Below are 23,798 nucleotides of genomic sequence, written 5' to 3' on the forward strand. Positions count from 1 at the left end.
GAATTCCCTGACTGTAGCAATAACGTAACGTAGTTGTAAAATATTTTTTTTTTAAATAAATATTTTATTTCTATTAAAAGTTTTTTTTATGAATAAAAAGATCAAAATTCCAAAAATGACTTTCGAGAAAAATCAATAATGTTAAAACAAAAACATTCTTAACGAAATTCTGTATTTACGAAGTCAGTTGAGTGGTCTAGTGGATGTACCACTACCACATTGCCGCTCTACAAAGTTTAACATTATAATAAATTACATGTAACACGTTTGAAGTGGGAGTATGTTGGGGAATGTTTCTTTTTCAAGAATAGCAGGTTTGACTTTGTATAGGAATTGCCTTAATGGAGAGCATGTTTGTTTATTTTCAGGACAAATAAATATTTGCAGCGGTGACGGTGAGACAAGTTGCAGTCGACATTTTTAATTTTTTTTTAAATGTGCTCAAGACATTGGTAAAATCGTTATTGCTTGCTAGAAGAAACAACATCTCGGAAATTCTGCACAATTCGCTTGCATTGCCTTAATTGTATATGGAACCCAAACTAGGTAGTACTGAAGGTAGTTGATCACAGGAATCCCTGGTTTTATCTCTTAATCTCTTAATGCTACTTTAAGTTGCCTTTAAATCCTTTCAACCATTCCATTAGGTTGCGGGTTGTAAGCTCAAGTTAAAATTTTGTAAGGGAAGGCGAAATGCCTTTGAGTGGAAATACTCCAGGCCAACGCGTTTTGTTTCGACAAAAATACCTCTTGACAACTAATTTTCTGGTTGCTGTGACACCAGGGTGAGAAATACCCTGCAGTTTTTCGAAGACTAATTTTTGTGGTAGGAATATAAGGTCTGGAATCAGGCGCTATTTTCTCACAAATCGAGAAACAGGATTTTGAATAATTCAAGGTAGATCAGGCTTTCAAAGCATTTCAATTTCCGTGTCTTCTTTTTGTTCTTTCATGAGGAGTTTAAGATTGAGATGTATTGTCTTTAAAGAATTTGTTTCGAAAGCCCAAGAAAGGGTATCGGCTACTATAATTGTATCTCCTTTAATATATTTAATGTCCGATTAGAGTTGTGACTAGCTTGGCTAGGAGTTCGTTCTGTTTTTTAATGGAGAGGAGGGGGAAATGGTTTATGGTTAGTGAGGATCGTGAATTCGGTACCATCAAGGAAATGTCTAAAGTGTTTTACGTTAGAGTAAACTGCTAATAATTCCCGATTAGAGGCGCTGTTATTTTCTTTCGGTTGGGCTCAATTTTCTTCAAAAGAATGCTAGTGACTCTACTCTGTTACTAAGGTGTTCTTGCAAAACGCCGCCTATAGTGAAAGCGGAAGCTTCTGTTGTTACAGAAAGTTTTGCGTCGCTTTTTATATGAGCGAGTAGTACTTTGTTAGAACATTTTTTTTTTTTTATAGTCTTTTTCGTGCCGATCATTTGGTATAAATCACTATTTTAGTAGGAACGATATCACCTTCGCCCGTCTTCTAGCGCTTTCCAATAAAGCTCGGTTGATGATGTTTTTTGAAGGTTCTTCTCGGGGTTTTACTATCAGGCGCTTTTATTTCTTCTCATGTCGTACTATGCTGCCGTTGTCTTCGTTCGTTTAATTTTATTTTAGCAGGATCGTCAATGTAGTAAGTTTTCCTTTTTGAAACAAACAAATGACATTCAAGAAATATCAATAACATTTAAACAAAAATAAACTTGAAATTCTATAATTAACAAGTCCGTTGAGTAGTCTAGTGGATGGACCATTATACTGACAATAAAAATTTGTGGCCAATGATGTCTATATAATTGTCACTGGCCACTTTTCATTCATATTAGGGCTACCTTATACTTTCCATTGCGGTTAATGCACATGTCGTTATAAGATGATACTTGTTCTGATCATCTGGATGCTTTACTTTCACCCTGAATATACAATACATGAATATTCTGCTTGCGATATGCAGCTATAAGGTGATACTTGTTCTGATCCTCTGTATGCTTTACTTTCATCCTAAATACACATATTAACTCATTGTGAGAACTATGAGGGCTTTGATACAATACCTGAATATTCTGCTTGCGATATGCAGCTGATAGTTGTAGGTTAGGATAAGGTAGCGATTTTTCATAAATAAAAATATTTTTGCAGATTATTTACCGCCCCAAAATTCTGCTTTTCTGCAGAGTTCGGTATTTATCAAGCGAATTTTAGATGACTTACTTCACTTACAGCGTTAACATGGTTGCAAATAGTAATCACAACAGAACCACAATCATAATAGAAAAATTATTAGAATCTGATTTGTCTTGCCTATAAATTTTTAAAAAAAGACAACGTCATATTTAGTTTTGGCAACTCTACGCGCGTGTTTTGGTCGTATATTTTATTTTGCACATAGAAATTTTGTAATTCTTTTTTTATTCTATTGCTTTATACGGTTTTAAAGCCTAATTAATTATAAAAGTGTTTGAATGTTTTGAAATATATTCAACTTTTTGTGTTGATAGCATTTTAATTTTGGCGATCAGCACTTGGTGCTCTCGTCAAAAAGTGTCTTCCTTGTTTTTTGCATATTGTTGTTTTCAAATGTCTGCCTTGATTTGCGGCCTTTACATTGTTTGCCTTCGTTTACTTCGTTTTTCAAGAGATCATTCTTGAATACGAGAAAAAGTTTTTTGTTTTTTTCTTTCTTCACAAACCAAATTTTTTTCCGTTGCTTTCTAACATGGAGTGTTTGCTTACATCATGCCGAACCAATAAAGGCCCCGATTCTGATCGATTGATTACCTGTTGGCTTTGCGACCGTTATTGTCATGCGAAGTGTGCAGGCATTACTGGTCGCGCTGCAGACGTAGTCCTAGGTCCTTCGAAAGGATTACGTTGGTCATATCCTGGCTGTAGGAAGAGGGACATTGGGGTTTATAAGCTTTTACATGGAAATCTCTTTAAATAAACAATTGTGTTCAGTTGGATCCTTAATAAAGGAATTCTTTTCTCGGGATTGTCCCCGTAATAGTTCTTCTTCGCTCAAAAAATTAAATATTCGGTGAACGTTGAGTGTTCCTGGAAGCTTTCATTGAAATCTGGTGAACGCCTGATTCACATTCGTCGGAACTTTTGCGCAATTCTTTCCAGGTGTTCAGAAAGAATCGATTGAATCACTTAGGCGGTGGTGTTCTAAGTGCCATGTCTGCATTCATTTGAATTTCCTACTCCTCCTGATGTTGAATTTATTGCCGTTCTGGTGAAAATTGTCAGTAAACAGTTATACGTAACTTTCTTCTATATTTCCCCAAATGCCGAAAAGTGTAAAACTGCACATAAAGTGATAGTTGGGTATATAGTTGTGCGACTTGATCTCATGGCATTTCATCATGCATACTCAAATCATTCTCTGGCGAGCTATGTGGTATTATTTCAATCTATTATTATTATTTTAATCAGTGTTTGGAATCAGCTCTTTCGCCTTTGTGTTGGAAGTCTAGCTTCCTTATTCCCCTTCACAAATGTGGAAACAGACATCACGTTGAGAATTAGAACTGAGGCATTGCCAAGTTGAGTGGTTTACCTAAATTGTTTGAATGAATTGTTACTTAGCAAATAGCTTCGCTATCAAATCCTGCATTTCTCCATTTCAGCATTCCTTTCTGAGAAGAAGCTCCACAGTTACGAATCTTTTAGAGTTTACTTGCCGTTTGTTTTCAAATGGCTTATGCACGGTAGTCCTTTGTAATGAATTTAGTAAATCGTTTGACTTAGCTAACTATCTTATATAGATATTCAAGACGAATAAACACTTATCCTCATAACCAATCCTCCATAATTCTGTTTAACTTCACCACCTCGGATGAATTTCCTGTGATGTCTGGAGTCCGTCAAAGCAATTACTTAGGGCCTTTTTATTTAATCTATACATGAATGATCTCTCCTCGGATCTCCCTGAGGATGTTAATCAGTTTTTTTCTTCTCCTTGGCATCGCAGCCGTATCAGCTTCAAATTGACTTAAAGGATGTGGTTACATGGCGCTCGTAAAATTTTATGAAATTAAATTAAAAAATCCAAAAAGTTTTCCTTCTTAAGTAGAAAACCATTCAATACTGAATTTTCCATTGATTCACATAAGTTGGAAAATGTAGATTCGTTTATCGATTTAAGGGTGCATATAGTTGCGGCCAGGGTCGTTTGCAGAAACTTAAATGATATCTCTCAGTTAATCTCAATATCGGACTTTTTAAAGTCCATCAAAAATAATACACGCGATTTGCCTATATCGTATTTAAACTAACTTGCAATTTTAACATCTCACAATGATTCGAAAATTAACTTGTGTTGTTTACTGTTTGTGGGTGGGCCTCTGTGGTCGTTGTGTACATGTTTTTTTTTCTTTCTTATTTATTTATACATGAATTACTATTATTTGTTTTTTTTTTACTTATATACTTTGTATTGGTTTTTAATAATAATTAATATAAGATTTACTTCTAAGAGTCAATCGAATTCGGCTATTCATTTATTTCAGCTGCCATTGTGTAAATAAATACAAAAATAAATTTATAATTATTATTACCTTCATTTTTCTCAAAAATCGAATTCCGCAACTTTTAAAATGAACGGCTCAAGCAAATGATTTTCATGACTATATAAAATATCGGTAGTTGTACGGTTAAAAGATCTTGCAATATTCCTTGGTGGCAAATGTCTAATAATACGCTACTTGCACATTAATACTTTATACAATAACATATGCACAGTTATAAGTAAAGATATAGATAAATATAATGAACGATATGACAAAATTAGTATGCCTTCATTTTTATGTAATGACTATGAAAACTTTTACTTACATATATATAACTAGAAATATCATATATCAGTGGCTCTGTCATAGCTGTCTAAAAATTTTTTTATGGCAAAAGTTATCTGCGAGCTTTTGGAATATGTTTAAAAGTTTATAGAAGTAAGCTAAAAAACCACATTTGGTAATGCTATTCGGAGTAAAGTTTTATATTTTTGTATATATTTAGGCTTAACTCAAAGCAGGACGCGTTAAAATTAGTTATGTGTTTATAAATTTCTTTTAAGTCAAGAGCGTTAAGGAAATAGGTAAGGTGGAGGATTTTCCATGCGGTTTTTGTTGCGTATTGGGAAGCATTTCAATATCTGTAAGAAATGTATCAGAAAATAACAAAACTCGTTTAAGAAAACAGTGCAAAAATATCGCGGAAAAAATACATGCGACATGTAGTAAATTTAAGGATGTACGCCATAACCTTAAAAACCCATGTAAAATGCAAAAACTCAATATTTTTCCCCAAAAAACCGTGTAAAAAAAGTAGTAATGAATTATTTATAAAACATTATTTATTATTTATAAATCTAAAACAAAGCATTTTTATAACAAAAAAAATAATTAAAATGAAATCAGTACATGGTGAAAATTTTGTATATACACATTTAACATATAAAATTTTAAATTGGAATTGAAATTAAAAATCAATTTCGCAACTATTTACCGCTACTTGATAATAAACGTGCATATTTATAAAAAATGTTATCATCAGTATCTCGATTTTGATTCAAATAAAGAATTTCGTTCGTTATTGACGGCCCGTTTTGTTATTGTCATAGAGTCTATTATTAGTGTATTTGTTCTTATTGGTAAACCGTGTTATTTCAAAATCTGGAAAAAAAGACCATGTAAAAAAAGAGTGAGATGTATTAAGTTTTTGCGGGTGTGCCCAATACGATAAAAGCAACGGCTATATAGAACGATTCAGAAATATTTCTTGAATCCTATGTAGATCGATTCAGAAATATTTTTGGAATCCATGCATTCTTGTGTTCAACTTTCACGCTTTTTCGATCAAATTTTGTACATTGAATATTTTAGCCCAAGAAAGCACGCTATTGATCAGAAAATTTTTATGACCAATGTCCTTATAAAGTAGTTCTTTGAAAGCAATTTATGAGTTTGGATATTTCTCGGCGGAAGTCGATGAAAATTAGTAGTTTGGCATTTGATATAATTGAGTGAAGAAAATTTGGATGGAAAGGAACAATAAGTTTTTTGCTCGATTTATACATTAGACATGGTGTGCACGTTTTTGCAAGGTTTAACTGTTTGTGGTTATAAAGTTTACTAATCTTAAAAAGCAAGGTTTGAATTTTATTAGTTCATGTTTCTCGGAACTCCTCACAACAGAAAGGATTAGTTTCGGTACATACTAAATCTACATCTATAAGGAATGAAGTATGTCTTTTTCAAGCCTACACCGTCCTAGTGCGCTTCACGATTAGCACTTGAGAACTTTAAACTTGATAATGACAAAAATTTAAAATGTCGCATAAGAATTAAGAAAAAATGCTCCGATGTTTATTTGCCTGTCAGTTCCTCTTAAATGCTTTTCACAATTTTGAGCTTTTGTAGATTTTGTCGGCTTATGTTTAATTTGGAATTTGTAGCCGCCATTGCCACTGTAATGCTTAAAAGAAGTGTTGTAATAACTTAGGGAAAAAATGTTTTAGATTTTTTTTCTACAATGATTTTGGAATCGAAAATCCGCAAATACGAAGTAGCTACAAAAGAAAGTGCGTTTAATTACAATTTAAAGAAAATTTTAAACAACAACAATTTGCAAATGTTCAAATTAATTTTATTGATTTCAATAATAGTCACAAGAGTAATCAAATCAGAATGCTATGCCCGAGCAAGCTCGGCAATTACAAATTCTATGTATCTATCTATTTAAATATCCCACATCAGCATTATCTGCAATGATCATAAAAAATCTTCAGCCAAACCATTTTTTTCAGAGGTCGAATTACGTTCGTTTATCAAATATATTATCGAAAACATCCCATAAGCACATAAAAAGACAATAGTAGACCGCCGTCTATACCGCACATCACCCTACAGTTATTCTTATAGCTTTTCAAAATAAGGCGTTATATGCGAATGAGCGATCCTCCCCTTTTTGAACAGCATTCACTCGTGGGCCAAAACACGTCCGTGTACCAAATTTTATCACAATATGTCAAAAATTGTGCAATAGTATAGACTGTACAAGACGGACAGAAAAGTTTAGACTCCAAAAGTGATTCTCGATCGATCGGTGTAATAAAAAGCGAGTCTATCTCCATCCCTTCTGGATGTTGCTTGCATCCGCACAAACTCGATGTGCCATTGGAAATGTAGAAATGTTACGGCTTCAAGGTTCAACACAAATTTATATCAGACACCATGAGAGGCATTAAAGCAGAGATCGAAGTGGTGTGCTTTCGTTTATACTTTATATTCGTTTTGCAGGAGGAGGAGGCCCCAAATATACTAAAAAACCGGCTCCAGTGACTTTCCATTTGTGTGCTTGAACTCCTTCTTGAATGATATAACAGAACAATATAAGGGTTCTAAAGCGTACGTCTGCACGCTATCCACTTCTTTAACAGAAGCTTTATATAAGAAAATGTATTGTGCTTGAAAGCAAATTTATATGTTGATGCGCCATCGAAAATTGTTGTATGACATCAAGTGCTGCACAGGCAATAAAGAGCAGACATCTAGATTCCTCCGTTTTAGCAAACGCACAAGTCGTGATGCGGAACAGGCTTAGAGTAATTTGTGCTGCTGCGACATGACTGAGATTGTGGATAAAGCTCATGCAAATTGCAAATGCAACCGTGGGCATTTGTTGCTTCCTAAACGCTTTACTATCTTTTCTATCTTTCTTTCTGTAGTTATCTCGGATAGATGGTGAGAGGACAGAAGGCTGCAAATTACGTAGGCAACGTAGTACTCCTAGTTAGATGAACAATGTGTAAAGATTTTCAAAAAATGGTCCACATTACTTAAAGAGAAAATCTGCTTCTGTTTACTAATTTGCCACATTATCAGACATTTTTCATGTTTGAACATTTGGCTGACATGTAATTTGAATGCATTCGTGTGCCTTTGATCGAACGAGTGCATTTTTCTTTAGTAGTGTGTTCTGATTTTAAACTAGCGTTATGCTTACTAACAACTACGCAATTTTACGTTATTCAAAATCATTAAACCTAAAACCTATGCAAGGGTATATAAAGTTTGTGCGGACTATGTACCATCCTGAAGAACTTGGGAACGACCCACGTTTTGTTATACCGAAACATTTTCTGAATCGACCTTTGCTTATCTGTCCATATTCTTTCTTTGTCCACAATTTTAGAGATATTTTGATGAAAATTGTTCGGATCGGATCACTTTTCAATCACTTCCCGTACAAGAGTCTTATTTTGAATATATATTATATATAGAAAAGACTGTTGGCTAGTTTAGTGTATTTAATATTGGAACATGCTCCATAACAATGTTTTTACTTGTTTTAAATTAAGCTGAAATTATGTCTGCTATAAAATATTGCGGAAACATATGCTGTACAACTAGAAAAATTGTTTGCGCTACGGCAATTTCCTTTAAGTTTAGAATTTTTAAAAGATCACATATTAAATCGCCAAAGAAATATTCCACGCCCATCTGAGATAATAATAATTGGCGTAAAATTATTCGCTTCAAATAAAAGTTGACTTATCAAGCTTATATTTCGTAGATGTGCTTACAAGAAGAGCCTGAATTTAAGATTGCCGCTTCCTTTTTTCTTCAGATCATCTATTTCTGTATTAGTTAGAAACGTATACGAAGTAAGTGAAATTGTAGTCGCATGGCACAAACTTCGTTCACGTTCCATGAAGCGGTTAGCAATAGTGATTAACCCCGCCTGGATTTGTTAGTCAACATCAAACGTAATGACATTTCCTGTACACCTATTCGCATCGCACACAGTTCAGTTGACTCTCTCAACCAAAGTTGTATGAAATATGGCAAAAGTCGCAAAAAATATGTTACTACAGTCTGGATTGTGATAAAAATATTTTTTGTTCAACTAGCACAATGCAGTTCATTACAAAATATGGAAGCAGACTGCAAGTGATCACTGCTGCTGTGCGTGCTCTTCTGTATTTCATTACAATGTTATCACGAAACAAAGAAATCACAATTCGTCGTCGTAATAACTCGTATGGATATACCCTGACGTCTATAATGAAGCATTGGTACTCTTGAACCTATAGATGCTTTCTTTCAATTTTTATTTACACTTATTCTATTTGAAAGTAACAACAAGAAGTTGCCAACATTGAAAATATAGAGCCTTCTGTTGACAGTTGCTTTGAAGTAGTTGACGATCTATCTAATTAAAACACGAAAACACGTTGAACATCACCGGAAAAAATTGTATTGTGTTAAAAGGCTATTGTTTTGTTATATGACAGGCTACTTGGTTATAATAACGTATTTTACCAAATTATGTCTTCAGGAATCTAATAGCTGAGAAAATCCAAGTATTGGACAATACTGGTTGGAATCTTTTGTACACAGACGGCTCAAAATCTCCTGGTTTGCCTCCTGCTTGTGCGGTGGTGAATGCTACAGGACGGGTTCTTCTCAACCACGTATTTCACGAAAGCACTTCAACTTTCATAACCGAAGCCAGAGCTATCCTTCACGCTGCCAATCTTGCCCATAAAAACAAACTCAAAACCGTCATTGTTACTGACAGTTTGTCTAATTAAAATAATAATAATAATAATAATAACTTTAGATCTTTCTTCTTCATTAGACAAAAAGGGGGCTTAATTTACATTACTTTTTTTTTCCTAATAGTTTTACTTATTTTGTATTTCTTGACGTTTTTGGAATTAATTATAGTAAAAATTCTAAAATTAATTTAAGTGAATAAGTTGAGAAGCATTATCAAATCTTTATTACGCACTCGAAACACTTCATCAAAATAACAAATAAACAGATAAAACAAATGAGAATATTGTAGTCAGAAAACGTCGCTGTTATATACCCTACATCACTTCGCCTAGTACGGTTATTCGTTCGTTTTGGTAATAACGCACCAAAGAGTACAAATTATTTTCACGCAAAATTATAGTTTTCAGGAAAGCACGCATATTGGAAAGTTAGATTTTCTCTATATAAGAGTTTGCGTTTCGTGATCGTACGTATATAGATTGAGATGCAAAAAAAAAAATACATCTATGTGATCGAAATTCCCTACTGTTAATTTTTTATTGAAACGCTACTATAAATTAATTTTCATCATAAAATATTAAAAATTAAGCCTTTTTCAGAAGGGCTTACCAATCATGTGTCATCTTATATGGAGGGGTGCCAGGAAATAGGTTCCAATTAGGTCATCTTAATCTTTATATTTAATTACTATTATGAAAAAATTTTCATCGCAAAAAAATTAACAATTAAGCCTGGTAGGTGGTATGTAAAAACTGGCCTACGTTAATCAGATCTAGCAAGGTAGATTTCTTCGTCAATTTACTATTATGAGCTAAATTTCACCATGAAAATTCGACCTTTTTACTACATAGAGGTTCAGTTTTCGTAGGAACGGGTATTGGAGAGTGGGTTCAAAAAACGACTCCAGCCGGTCTAAAGTTTTCATACCAATTGAGAATGCTGAAATACTACTACTACTTAGCCAATTTGTCCGAGAGGATTTGAAGTTTTTGCCATACAATGACTTTTTTCCTTGGGACAAAGCATGTCTGTGAACCAAATTTCATTAAAATATCTCCAGAAATTGCGAACTGCAACAAAATGCATCAACGCACTTCAGGCGATAAGGCGATCAGACGGCCAGATAAGCTTAGACGGTATAATAAAAGTTAGGTGGATATTAACACCTTCTGCGTCGCTCACACTAACTTAACATAGCCTGTAGCAAAAGTATAGATAGGCAGTGAAATAAAATAAGAGTCGTTGAAAAGATAAAAACAACAAATTTTCTAGCGTTCAAAGAGCATTTAATCGGGGCAAATGAATCGTAATATTCTAGGAAACAAATTGGTTAAGTTTGACTAGGTTTCATGATTAAATTTTTTAGTAACTTTGCAAAAAATTCTACAAATTTTTACACTATTCCAACTACAGAATCGTGATGCCTTAGTTAAAAAAAATATAATGTAGACGTTTTACGTATAAATTCTTCGAGAGGCATTTTTAAGCTATGTTTTCCCACTATTCTTTTATTCTGTGTGGATCTAGCCGCCTTTTTCTATGCTTTCTTAATACCATAGTTTCTATAATATATTGTGGTTTTTACCACAACGAATGTCTGAAGCAAGGACTCAGCAGACTATCTCGCAAATACTGAATTCAAATATAACGGAATCAATATAAGCAGCAGCGATGAGTTTTTATAATTGTCAATTGTGCGTTTAATATTTCGACCTGAAAAGATTAAATTGCGAAGTAAAGGAACTATAGAGTTTGTCACAATTGCTATAAGCGTGTGGGGTGCACATGCTAGCAAAACAGTATCTTGCACAAATAATATACATAAATCTGTAGGATCTTAAGAACAATATTTCATTTACACTTTAACAAGTTTTTAAAATCATATACGCTTGAGTGGATGTTTTTTCCCAATGGGAAAGAAAAGCAAGGAAAACAATTCCTTGCCATGTTGACAACGGCATACAACTATGCACCATTATGTGAACTCAAAGTTTATATATTTTATAAATAAATTCTATACGAAGGAAAGTTGATTTTGAAAAAGCTTTTACAAAATGTTTTACGGTTGCGTTGATTTTAATTTTATTTTCTAATTTCACAGACAAAATAAAAAACTACAATACTCATAACTTTTCTTCTTCCATTGTTAAACACTTCGTTGGAAAATATAAACTACGAAGTAGTTAGTAAAAAATAAATAAAAGATAAAAAAATTGTTTTTAATGAATAGTGTAACCATGACGTCCAACTTACTACAAAATAAATATCGCTTAGTGGCATTTTCTTTAATTTCATTTTTAATTGATTTTTTTTCCTTTTGATTGAACGAAAATTTGCAATTACCTGGTATGCCATAGTCCCCGCTAAATCGTTTCGTATCATAATTAACAAATTTCTCAACATCTGGCGGCAAATGAAAGACATCTGTTAGCACTTCAGGTGGTTGATCTTCTTCTGGTTCATCCTTTTTCGGACGTTCAATACATAATAGTTTTGGTAAAATGTCTATAAAAATGCGCTGTACCCAAGGGGCCATTTTATGTGTAACCGGTGATCTATGAAATCAACAGTTTTGAAATATTGAAGAGAGGATGATATATTTTAATTATTTATTTAGCTTACCTAAAATTAACATTAAGTACTGCAATGGTAACTACAACCGACAGTGTTACCAGCATCATGGTGAATAGTAAATATTTACCCAATAAAGGTACCGTTAATGATGTGGGCGGTATAATTTCCGCAAGCAATAGAAAAAACACAGTCAACGATAGCAATATACTAATACACAATGATATCTTTTCGCCTGAATCGCTGGGTAAATAGAATACTAAGACGGATAGAAATGATATACCCACACAAGGTATTATAAGATTGACGGTATAGAATAGTGTTTTGCGCCTTAACGTTAGATTGAAGACGATATCCAAATACGGTTCCTCACAACAACTGTAGAATTTCTCATTGCGTACAGCAGGAACGCGCATTATATCCCACTCAACGGATATATAATAGTCCTGTAAATCGATGCCTACCTCAATGTTATCGGAATCCGGTGTTTGCTTCAGATGTCGTAAATCGACCTATTCCGTAATTTAAAAAAAAAATTTATATCAGATATTTTATGAATTCGCAGCAACAGCGAGTATATAAAAAGGAAAATATGCCCAAAGATTTTTATATCTACTTTCAGGAGTGATTTCATTTTAGCTTTTAGTTTTAGTACTTTTAGTAAAAGCAAACGTAAATCAATCAAAGTCATCTTTTACTTTCTCCGCTTCCACAAAGCGACATCTTCCACAAGATATAGCATAAAATATTAGAATGTTGCAGATGTACAAGAATTTCTTAAGATATAAAAATCTTAATGCAGCACATATGCAAACAACATATCCAATACAATAATAATAAACGAAACGTCTAAGAAATGGAAGGTGCAACTCCGCCCCATACTGTCATATGGACGTATATTGCCAACCCTTCTTGATCCTTTATGTAAGAAAAGAAGTTAGTGCTAAGAAAAGAGACGGTGAGCAACCACAGTTTTTTTTCATTTGTGCGTTTTTTTAAAACGCTATATGCTTTTTGTGAGTGTGTGGGAGAGCTACGCAGTCGGCACTTATTTCTTTTGCATTCCATTTGATATCAAAAATATACAGTACCATTCGGGATATTCGGCATTCAATATATACTTTAAACCAAACAAAAGCGTTCTTGTCCATGACTGAATCTAGTTGTAAGATGCGTCCTGTATTAAAATTGCTTCACATTCTCAAAGGGCGAATTTCTCCGTTTGACAGTCGTTTGGCAAACCGGTGGATTGTATATCGTTGAAAATGGCTTTTTTTGCGGTACACTAAGAAATAATTCAACTAAGACTTTTAACAAGTTTCAGACGTGATCCTTGAGTTTTGCAAAGTCAAGAAATTAAATAAAACAAATAAAACCACTGTAGCGGGAAACGGCCTGCCATTAAATAGTCCATACCGTTTCTGCACTAACACAGTTTTTCCTGAAACAACTTATTAAAAAAAGATTTTCTGTTGGAAGTGGTTGCAAAATGGCTCGAAAATTGTACAGGTGGAGTACAAGAATAAAAGACGGGACACGTTCTTCTGAGTGTTGCGTCGATCCTTACCAAGATAATGTACCGTTATTGCACTAGTGGTATATGGGGTATAATGAAACTGATTCTCTGACATCTTAAGAAAATCGAAAAAAATAAAATAACAGTTTACTGACCCCATCAAAAAGTACTTTTTCTTCAAGCTCCCAAGAAAAACAAAAAAATAAGTTACGCCACGCCCATCATTAAATACTTTGCATAAGTTGGCCTAATTCAACGGATTTTAAAGGTTTTCCTTTGATTAGAACCCTTATACAGGGAAATAGATCTTCGTAGTCAAAGCTCACCACAATAAATTTGTACGGCATATCAATAGTTTTTTACAATATTCCCCATTAAAGCGTAACAAACTCAGCAGGACAAACAAAAGCAAAGGTTTTGTGCTTTTATGCACATTTGCGCTCAACCACATTTCGTGATTTTGTAAATATTTGGATGAGATGAGGTACTCTGACATCTATTGGCTCAAATGAATGAAAATTTCAAAAGTAATTCGATTAGAAAATAATCCAAGAAGTCTGACTTACTTTGAAAAGAAGTTATTTTCTTTTAATTTAAAAATTTCTTTGTCAAAATAAATAAATGAATAAAATGCTTTTTGCTTACCATATAGCCATCATAAGTCCATGAACCGAATTTCATGAAACACGTCTGCTCATCGAATGGAAAGTATTCTACGTCAATTTCGCAAAATGATTTATAAATGGCGGGCGGTTTCCACACCACTTTGCCGGTGTGGTGTAAAATTGCTTTTGTCATTATTGTCACTTCGTAATTGCCGTCAGCACTGGAATTGGGACAGTAAAAGATATAAAGAGAGAGGGAGACAAAAGAAGGTAAAATGCTTTTTAATAACAATTAAAATATAAATTTTTTTCACATTTAGTTTCTATAAAACTTATTTTTTTATAATTAAATAAGTCATAACTAAGCGTCATCACGCATACACATCGGCCACAGTTCAATGCAACAAAAAGATAAGTTTATATCAGATTTAAGAAAACCAAAAAAAAAAAAAAGAAAAAACGATCTGAGAGCTATTGTTTGCTAAAAATTGAAAAAATTTAGTGCACGTTTATGCAAATTTATAATATGGTATTTTTATGGAATTTTCAAGTTGTTTTTAATTTTCAAAATAAAATAGAGGTAAGCGAATGCAAATTTGCTTCCGCTTGCAATTATATTGATATGATAAGAGTAGAAAGCCGCTTAAAGAGTAGAGTCGCAGTAAATTTTTTCAAATGAAAAAACAATTTTTTTAGTATAGGTTATAAATATTTTAGAACGCGGCGAAAAAAGCTTATCACCCATAAGAAATATTGTCCCTGAAATTCTGACGTTTTTCTTCAAGCAATTTGAAAAGACTGCCTGTGTCAAATGAATCCCTGCTGGGAGGTTCCATCCAAGCATCTTATCCCTTGATTTCTAACTTCAGAGATATTTCCAAAATTATGTTATTTATTTTCATGTTAAAGCATTTTCCAAAAAAAATACTTTAACATAGTTTTCCCGAGTAAAAGGCGATCCCAAACGGCGCGACCGAGAAATTAAAACGACACACAGACCGAATATTTTATGTAATTTTCTATAAAATCCTGCTAAAACTCCAAATTTCATCTCCTCAAAATCGAGCGTATCTACCTGCTAGCAGAGACGATTTGGCGTTTTGATTGCATATGAAACTTCCACGTGTTATCGTGTTTATCGCGAGAACATTGCGTCGCTACAAACACGACCCAATCATTGCATTTTCAAGATTCTGAAATGAATATTTTACAAAATGTAGTTTTTTGAACGTTGCTCTTACATTAAAAGTATCATTAAATTACTCTTTTATTATACCAAAAATCAAGTCGAGAGAAAATACATTTTTTTTTTTCGTTTCAAAATAGGAATCCTTTCAACTTTAATTAATGTAAAAATAGCCGATTAGTTTAAGGAAAAAAATTGTTTTTGAAATGAAAAGGCGTAAGCTTTTCATTATATATTTACTAAATCCATTGTGATACAACAATGGCCACAGCCGTATATGCATTATTGCATGTGCACAAATTATGGTTCGAAATAAGTACTCTTTTCCAGTATTAAACTCGAAATAAGTATTTATGGCGAAATGACTTTATGCTAGATTTGTAAATGGAAACCTACGGGATTTGGTTAAACGTCAGTTTTTAATGAAAATATAAAAACCGTTTGGATGTGCATTTAGGCTTTGCAATAACAGCTAATTTATAGCATTTTTATAGGATGCCAGTACGAAAGAAAACTATAAAAAATTGCTTAGCGACAGCAAAAGAAAAATTCTCATAAATTTTAAAACTTTTGCAGCGTAAGCTTCGTGGGTTTATCACGTATATCTTCTCTCGAAGTTCAAAAAAATTTCAAATATCTGAGAGTAAGCGTCCGAATTTGTTTACAATTGATAATAATTGAGTCTGCATTTCTTTGAAATTGAGAATAATTCAAAGAGTCAGTGTGAATTTGTAAACAGCTGTTGCATTGAAAAAACGACTATAAATTTCGACTTGGTTATAATAAGTAAATAGTTAGTCCATCTTCACTAAACAAATTCTTTCAAAGAATTTGTGAGTAACTTTTTAAAGCATTCTTTGGGAAATATAAAAATTTCCATATTTTCGTTGTTAATTAGCATTCGAAAAGCATTTGTCTTTTAAATAGCAATTTGCCGCTTTCAAATTATTTGCTTTATTTTGTTGCTTATTAGAAAACGCAAGTAAGCCTCGTGCTTTCACCAAAACTCGTTATAAATAAAATCATTTTTGTTTATGCAAGCACACGCGAATGAGATTTTGTTATTGTGGACCAATGCCGCGCTTACATAGCGGCATATTAAACGCATATCAACTCCACTTTTAGATGGGGTATGACATAACAGGATATCTTTTGTAAAGTCTCGTTGAGTTTTGTTTGTTTGTTTCATTCATTCGTGAATGTGAATTTTAATTTTGTGTGGAATCATCATGAAAATTAATTGCTGGAATTAAGTAAAGTATACATAAAAGTGCCTTTCATTGATATTATTTTTTTCTATCGTTGTCATTGTTGTTGTACAATCTTTAGCTGTGGCATACACAGCTAGTTGGTAGCATAAAGGCAACTACACTGAAATGGCTGGAGGAAGAAGTTAGGCGTATTGTAACGGAGACTGTTATCGCTGTCATCGTGGTGACTTGAACAATTTGTACTCACAAAAGAGAATTTTCCGGTTAAGCACATCATGACGACGACGATGACAACGCGTAGGTATAATGTTGATGTATTTTGTTACTTCATACTGTATTGGTTGTTTTGTTGTATATTTACATTATGGAAAAGAAAAAAAGGAGGGACTCTAAAAAAAAAAAAAAGGAGAATTTCAATTCATTAATTTTTTTTATGCCCGAATAGTAAGATTTAATTAGAAGTCAGGCATAGCATGAGCAGGGAGAGGTAAAGTGCAAAGTCACACTCATATAAGCGCTGGTAAGCTGCGATCATAATTCATCAAATTATCGTGAAAAAAAATTTTACACTTTTAACGCCAGAAACTAATTAAGTAGCAGTGGTTTAATTTTTCGTCTATCTGCCTGTGCCTTTACAAAAAGCTTTCATTAGACTCCTTTCATTAGTCTCCAAAAACAACATCGCTGAAAAATGGAAAACTCTCTTTCAGTTTGTCACGGTTATAAGAAGGCACCCAGAAGATGGCAAACATGGATTCATCCATCTGTCATGGGTGTAAAGAAATATTCGGATCGCAATTTTAAGATAACGTAAGCGTATCAGCGTTAAGAAAACAAAATTTTTTTTTCAACTCATGTTCTCGGCGAGCAAACAGAATGTAATACATCTCGTTGCAACGTAAACATAAGTAGTCAGTCTGGCACTCTGTCAGTGTATGTCTCAAACCAATCATAACAATCCATGTGAATTTGTAGTTTGACATGTTCGCTATTGCAGATTGGATACGGTGTCAAGTTTATAAGAATATGTGAAGGATTAAATGAATGTCTTTTTCATGCATACGTTCAGAAACATGACATGGGTTCAATTTATCCACAATCGTGTCGTCATATTCGAGAGTATTGATATCTAACAATTTTTTTGTTACATTTTTTTTCTATTTTAATTTCTCAAAACGGCCTTTTTTAAGTTTCGATTATAGCTTAACGGATAAAAATCGATAGAAGCTTGTTTCAAGCGCTTGACTAATTCTTCGGAGAACTTTTCATTACGGCTTCCTGGGTTCCCAAGTACAGAATTATTGTCTCTAGGGAATCGCACCACTGATCAATCCAATCTATATATAGTATTTTCACATGACACACATAAATTTGTCTCATTTTACAAAACAATTATAAATATTTTTATTTATTTTTCCCCTTTACAATATTTATGTATATGTAAATAGCGTATGTAAATATTTTTTGGCACTCTGTGAAATAAATAATGGGAAATTTATTGCATGCGGTAATGGTGCTTCACTATCACCAGCACCAACAACAACGGCATTTATTGCCTTTTCGACTTTTTTATTTCAACAAAATTCACGCAAAATTTATGTACATTGTACTCTTAGCAAGATGCAGTATTGATGCGTGTGTATATTGCCTAACGTGTATTTTCGTTTGTTTGTTTTATTGATAGAATATATTATTTAACGCATTTGCGCGCCTAAAACTAAACAGAACATTTCACTAAATTAAAATTTATAACGTGTTTTGAAAATGCTCTGCGACCAAGCTCTTTATGGATTAAAAATGCATTCGTTTATTATATATAACGTATTTTTGTTGCATTGTCACTGGTCATCCAACGCATATCAGAACATTCGGAGCAGTCAGACGTATATGAAATATCAACAACGGCATAAAATTGTTATAAGAAAAACTTGTATAATTCGAGAAGCACGAGCCGTACTAACTAACATATCATCAAAATTATTTATAGAAAATTCGAATACGCACACTTGTGCACGCATAACAATTTCAAAACTTTTTTATATATACTTTGCTGTGTGGCTGCGTTGCGTTATTTTTATATTCGTAGATATATAAAGTTCTCTGAAATACATAAACAACTATGAACGAAAATTCGTCAATTTTTTATTATTATTGTAATACAATTGTCATATATTGTCATATAATTGTCATACTCAAGCTCAGGGCAGACAACAAATTTGCATTGCAAGCTTGAGAAAGGCTTATGCTGCCTTCGTAAAACTAAAAAAGGAATCTTGTTTCCTTTCTTTTCTTATTTTGTTTAATTATATCTATTTAGCTACTGCTTTGAGTATTGCCACGGGCGATAAGTAATCGCTCAAGTGTAAGTGCGAAATAATTTCAATTCCTCCAAGCACTATAAAAGGTTGAATAGCGATATAAAATGATAACTGGCGGGAAGTTAGCCCACTGTTTTTTTTATTTTTACCATAGAACGCAAAATAAAGGCCTAAGAGGTTCAAAATTGAGTATGTGTTCAAAATTCAGCATAGTTAATTTTCATCATAAAATATTAAAATTTAGATTTTTCTGGCATAAAAAAATTTTTTTCTGCAAATTCTTATATAAGGTAGGATTGAAAAACAGGCGTGGGTAGTTCAAATTTGCTACAGTACATTTTTTTATCTAAATTGCCATTATGGGTTGCTTAAGTCTCACCATAACATATAACATAACCCTACAAAGGTTCAATTTTCGTGAAAATCTATATAAAAAGTAGGATAAAAAATACATCAAGATGGTCCAAATTTGGTACAGTTGATTTTTTATTTTAAATTACTATTATAATCTAATTTTGAAATTAGACATTTTGTCATACGAACTTTATTTTTTATTACTTCAAAGCGGGTTCAAAATATGGCCCCAGTCGGTCCAAAGTTTTCATATCAATTTCCAATGTCAAAAAATTTTACTAAGCCAACCAAAGGTAAGCATTGCCACTTTAAAGTAACGCAGATTGGGTAAAACCGTAACCGTTCTGGAACGGACTGACCGTCTATTCCTAAATGTCAACTCAGCACATAAGATAGCAGAGACTACCTGCTATACAGCATCGCAATGTGTGAACCAAGATCCATCCTTATGTCTGCGATACACTTGTTCTGCAATAGGTATTCCTGTAACATTCCTGAATATTTCTCAAATATAGAGAAAAGAAAGCAATCTTCTTTAGATCCTCTTTCCATTTGGCAACGAGTTGTCAGCATCCCGACAATTCCATAAAACATAAAGACCCATGTTTGTTGTTATTTGTAGAAAATATTTCTTTCAAAAGGGGACGCGTCTGTTGTTACTTGTAAAATATAATTCTTTTCCAATGTATGGGGTCATGTTCGCTGTTATTTTGTGTTGACGAATAAAGTTGACTTTAAGTTAAACCGGCATCAATCAGGGTTATGTGTTTAACTAGGCCCCCATAAAATAACGTGGAGAGGTAATATTGAAGGGAATATTTACGGCTCTATGATAATCCAAAGCGATTGTTCTTACAAATAACACACAACTACAATAAAATTATGGCTTCCAGTCTAAATATCAAATTACCAAAGCCTAATTTCAAAAGCTTCATATGCGGATTGTTTGAGTATAAGCTTAGGCGTATCGATTCCTTTTTCTCGATGATATGAGCCTGTGCGATGACAGCTTACATTATCTGGAATACATTTACATATAAGCATTAATGTAAAATCATATAGTTATCTATTCATTTTTGTCTGTGCTAAAAGGTTTGCACCTATACTAAGGTAATTGATAATTGAACGATATTGAAAGAGTAACGAAATGATTAGTGGGGATTACTCAAGTGCACACAATTGATAACAGTCAACATTGCTTCAAATATGCCCTTTTCAATTAGATTTTAGCGCCCTTTGCAACACATCAAAAAACAGAATAAGTTCGTTAAAATAGTTTATAATTAATTTAGCCTCTTATATACATATGGGTATTCTGGCGGTGATACATAGGTGATGTGGTTACGATGGAATATCTATTAAAATTGTTATAACACGATTTGCTTATTGCGTACTTCCAGCGTTTACACTGTAATCTCCCATGAGAGTTAATAACAAAAAATTGTTTTTTTTTTTTTGGTTTTTGTGACCGTAATGAAAGCCTTAGTGTGCTTTGTATATGCTTGCTTCCACATACAATTTAATTTTAAAACGTCTTTGCTTTTTTCACCTCGCGACAGACAGTAAATTCGCAAAGACGTTTTTAGCGAAGGCAACGACCCGTAAAATGTGTATGTGTGTGAATAACAAAAGATTTGCTTCTATCTTTTCCAACACTTCGTAGAAGATCAAATAATAAATAGGTGTAAGAAGAGTGACCATATGACTAAGTTAGCTGATTAAAAGACTCTCAGATTGAAGGCATATCTATTATGATTACGGATGCTCAAAGCTATGCCATAAACTGGCATAGTTTTTGAGTGCATATATTCCAGAACGATGTTTCAATTGTGGCATTTTTCATGCACGAAGCGATGCCTGGTATTTATGCGCTTAGTACGTTAGCGTGCTTACGACTAACTTTAAGTGCATTTCAAAATCATCGCAATATCCCGTGAGCGTGTCCTACCTTTGCAGTTAGTGGCCACCGAGAATAAAAGCTAAGCAAGAGCAAAAGTATTTCTCATTTATATTTGCTGCACATTCAACTTCTTTGCAAGCGCCAGATCGATAGATAATTATCTATTGTTAAGGGTTTTCGTTGGCGTGCATTGTATTTGTCATTATACTGGCAGAGGCGATTAATGGGAGATTATGGGAGATTAATGGGATGTATGGGGATCCGGTCGCGCAATGACTTATAGAAATCCTAAAGCAGTCTTACGATTTTACAAGAAACATAATTCATGAATTCTTCGGTCGAGTGCGTACAGGTTTACAATTTTTGTTTTGGAAACGTTTAAATATACGTATATTACGTAGCTGTCTCATTTAAGAAGATTGTTGGAGAATAAAGAATCGGTCAACATTATTAGAAGCTATTAATATGTCAGCAGCTTGACTATAAACAAATAGGATATATTTTTGATCTTTTTACTCCGTGTTGTTAAAATATTGTTATTATTGGTGTAAGGACCAAACTCGCGCAATTTGTCTTGGCTCTCACGTAGTTACAAATTATTCTTACGTATTTAAAATACGATAAGTATATTTTACTTTACACTCATGTTCTTTCATGTTCTTTATGCTTTCAATCTAAGAGTCTTTCAATCAGTTAACTTAGTCATATGGTCACTCTTCTTACACCTATTTGTTATTTGATCTACTAGGAAATGTTGGAAAAGAAAGAAGTAAGCAAATCTTTTATCATTCACACCCAAGCACATTTCATGGGTAGTGTCTTTGCTAAAAACGTCTTTACTAATTTGCGGTCTATCGCGAAGTAAAAAATGAATATTACAGGGATGCTGTAATAAGTTAGAGTTGTGTAAGTAAAAGAGCAATGGAATGGGAATATCACATTCGAAATAACTTAGTTGATATACTACGAATGTGATCAACTAACCGCTTCGCAATATCGATACGTTTTTGAGCAAAAGTAAGTAAAGAAGAAGCAGATGACTTCCTTCTTCCTTTTTTTGGGATCGAACCGCCGACTAGATCGTCGTCATTTGAATTAGGGATATTAGGGATATTTTCGTCCGTTCCGTCCGATAACCACTGACGATAAGTCTTTTAAGTTAAGTATAGATATTCTAATTTTAAATGTTATGTTCTTTAGTATTTTAATTAATAAAAGGAAGCTGAATTACAGTATCAAGGCATATTCGGATTTTTCTTGAAATGAGGAATGTAAACCACCAAGGTAAGGACGCCTTGAATAGCCATTCAGGCATTTTGTATCGAATAGGAATTTTTCTAGGCGAGAGGGAAAAATTCACATCCTCACATTGATTATATTAATTTTAGTTGCCATAAGCCGCACATTCCCGTCATCAATTTGCAGACAGACCCTTTTTTGCTTTTTAACGCCAGAAATCTTATTATTTATTTATATGTATGAAGCCTTGAGGCTTGAGGTAGAGACGTGTCATTCTATTATTACTATGTGTACGTTTAGACACGCAGATAATAAAACGGGTAACAAGTATTTTAAATATGCTATATACGCCGGAAGCAATTATGAATGATTTGTCTTACATATGAAGAAGAAGGAGTTGAAACAACATGAATAATTTCGTCTCAGTATTAAATATTTTAGCTATCTCTTGTTTTGGCATGAGAGAGCCGGTGTTGTGTGCTCTATCGTTTGAAAGTGAAATATGAAAATGTTGAGGCCTTAAGTCCTTCTGTTGTTGGGACTGAAATAGTAACGTCATCTAAGTAATGTGCACATCTCTCTATACCAAAAACTAATTGTTAACAATTTTTTGGAAAATAGCTACCGCACTGGCAATCCCGCAAGGAAAACGCTGGCGCCGGAAAGTTTTTAGCGGAGTGTTTATAACTTCCTCGTTTATCATGCTCGATTTGTAAATTCGCTCTTTCCACTTTTCAGAATTATATCTCGTAACGTACTGCGTGAAATAACGTTTCTCCAGTTTGTGCATTAAAAGCTTCTGTCAAATATTCGCAGATACGTAATCTAACATTAGGTTTGTTTACAAGAACAATGGGATAGGCTCAATTCCTAAATTAAATGCGGCGTAATTTACCTTGATTCACTAAACGATCAATTTGAATCGAAAATTTCACCTTATTTGTCACGAGTCCGTTTTATTCTATTTGCATCGGATTGTTCAATCGTAGCAATCGGATTGTTTCATTTCGAAACCAATGCCAGGAACAAATCAAATCCAAAGAGATTATTACTTTTTTCGAATCAACAACATCCTTGGTCATCTTTCTGAAATGCATTTTTGCTTTTGGTTCACGAACAATAGGAATACCGTTTGGAACAAATCCATATAGCAGTCTTTTCGAAGCGTTTAATTTTGGGGGAGTTGGAAACTGGAAACACCAGAATCTATTTCAGGTTTAATAATTTTGAAATCTAAGAAAGTTTTGTGATTTCGATATTCTACAATTCCTGTAAGCTCGTAGATGAGCTCAATTCTCTCAGCATCATCTGTTCCCTTTTTTTTTTTTTTTATTTATG

At 33.4% G+C, this 23,798-nt stretch overlaps 1 protein-coding gene across 2 annotated transcripts in view; it reads right to left on the bottom strand.

Annotated features, from left to right (window-relative positions):
• The window catches only part of LOC119638995 (acetylcholine receptor subunit alpha-like 1), a 186,702-nt gene that overhangs the window by 7,365 nt on the left and 155,539 nt on the right, over positions 1–23,798 (bottom strand). For both annotated transcript variants that reach the window (XM_038036171.1, XM_038036169.1), the window contains exons 5-7: positions 14,293–14,473; positions 12,183–12,643; positions 11,904–12,115 (exon numbers count right to left, since the gene is read on the bottom strand). In XM_038036171.1, the coding sequence (XP_037892099.1) occupies positions 11,904–12,115; positions 12,183–12,643; positions 14,293–14,473 (854 nt within the window). The remainder of the gene's footprint in view (positions 1–11,903; positions 12,116–12,182; positions 12,644–14,292; positions 14,474–23,798) is intronic.

The sequence above is a fragment of the Glossina fuscipes genome, unplaced genomic scaffold, assembly GCF_014805625.2.
Source record: "Glossina fuscipes isolate IAEA_lab_2018 unplaced genomic scaffold, Yale_Gfus_2 111, whole genome shotgun sequence".
Lineage (NCBI taxonomy): Eukaryota > Metazoa > Arthropoda > Insecta > Diptera > Glossinidae > Glossina > Glossina fuscipes.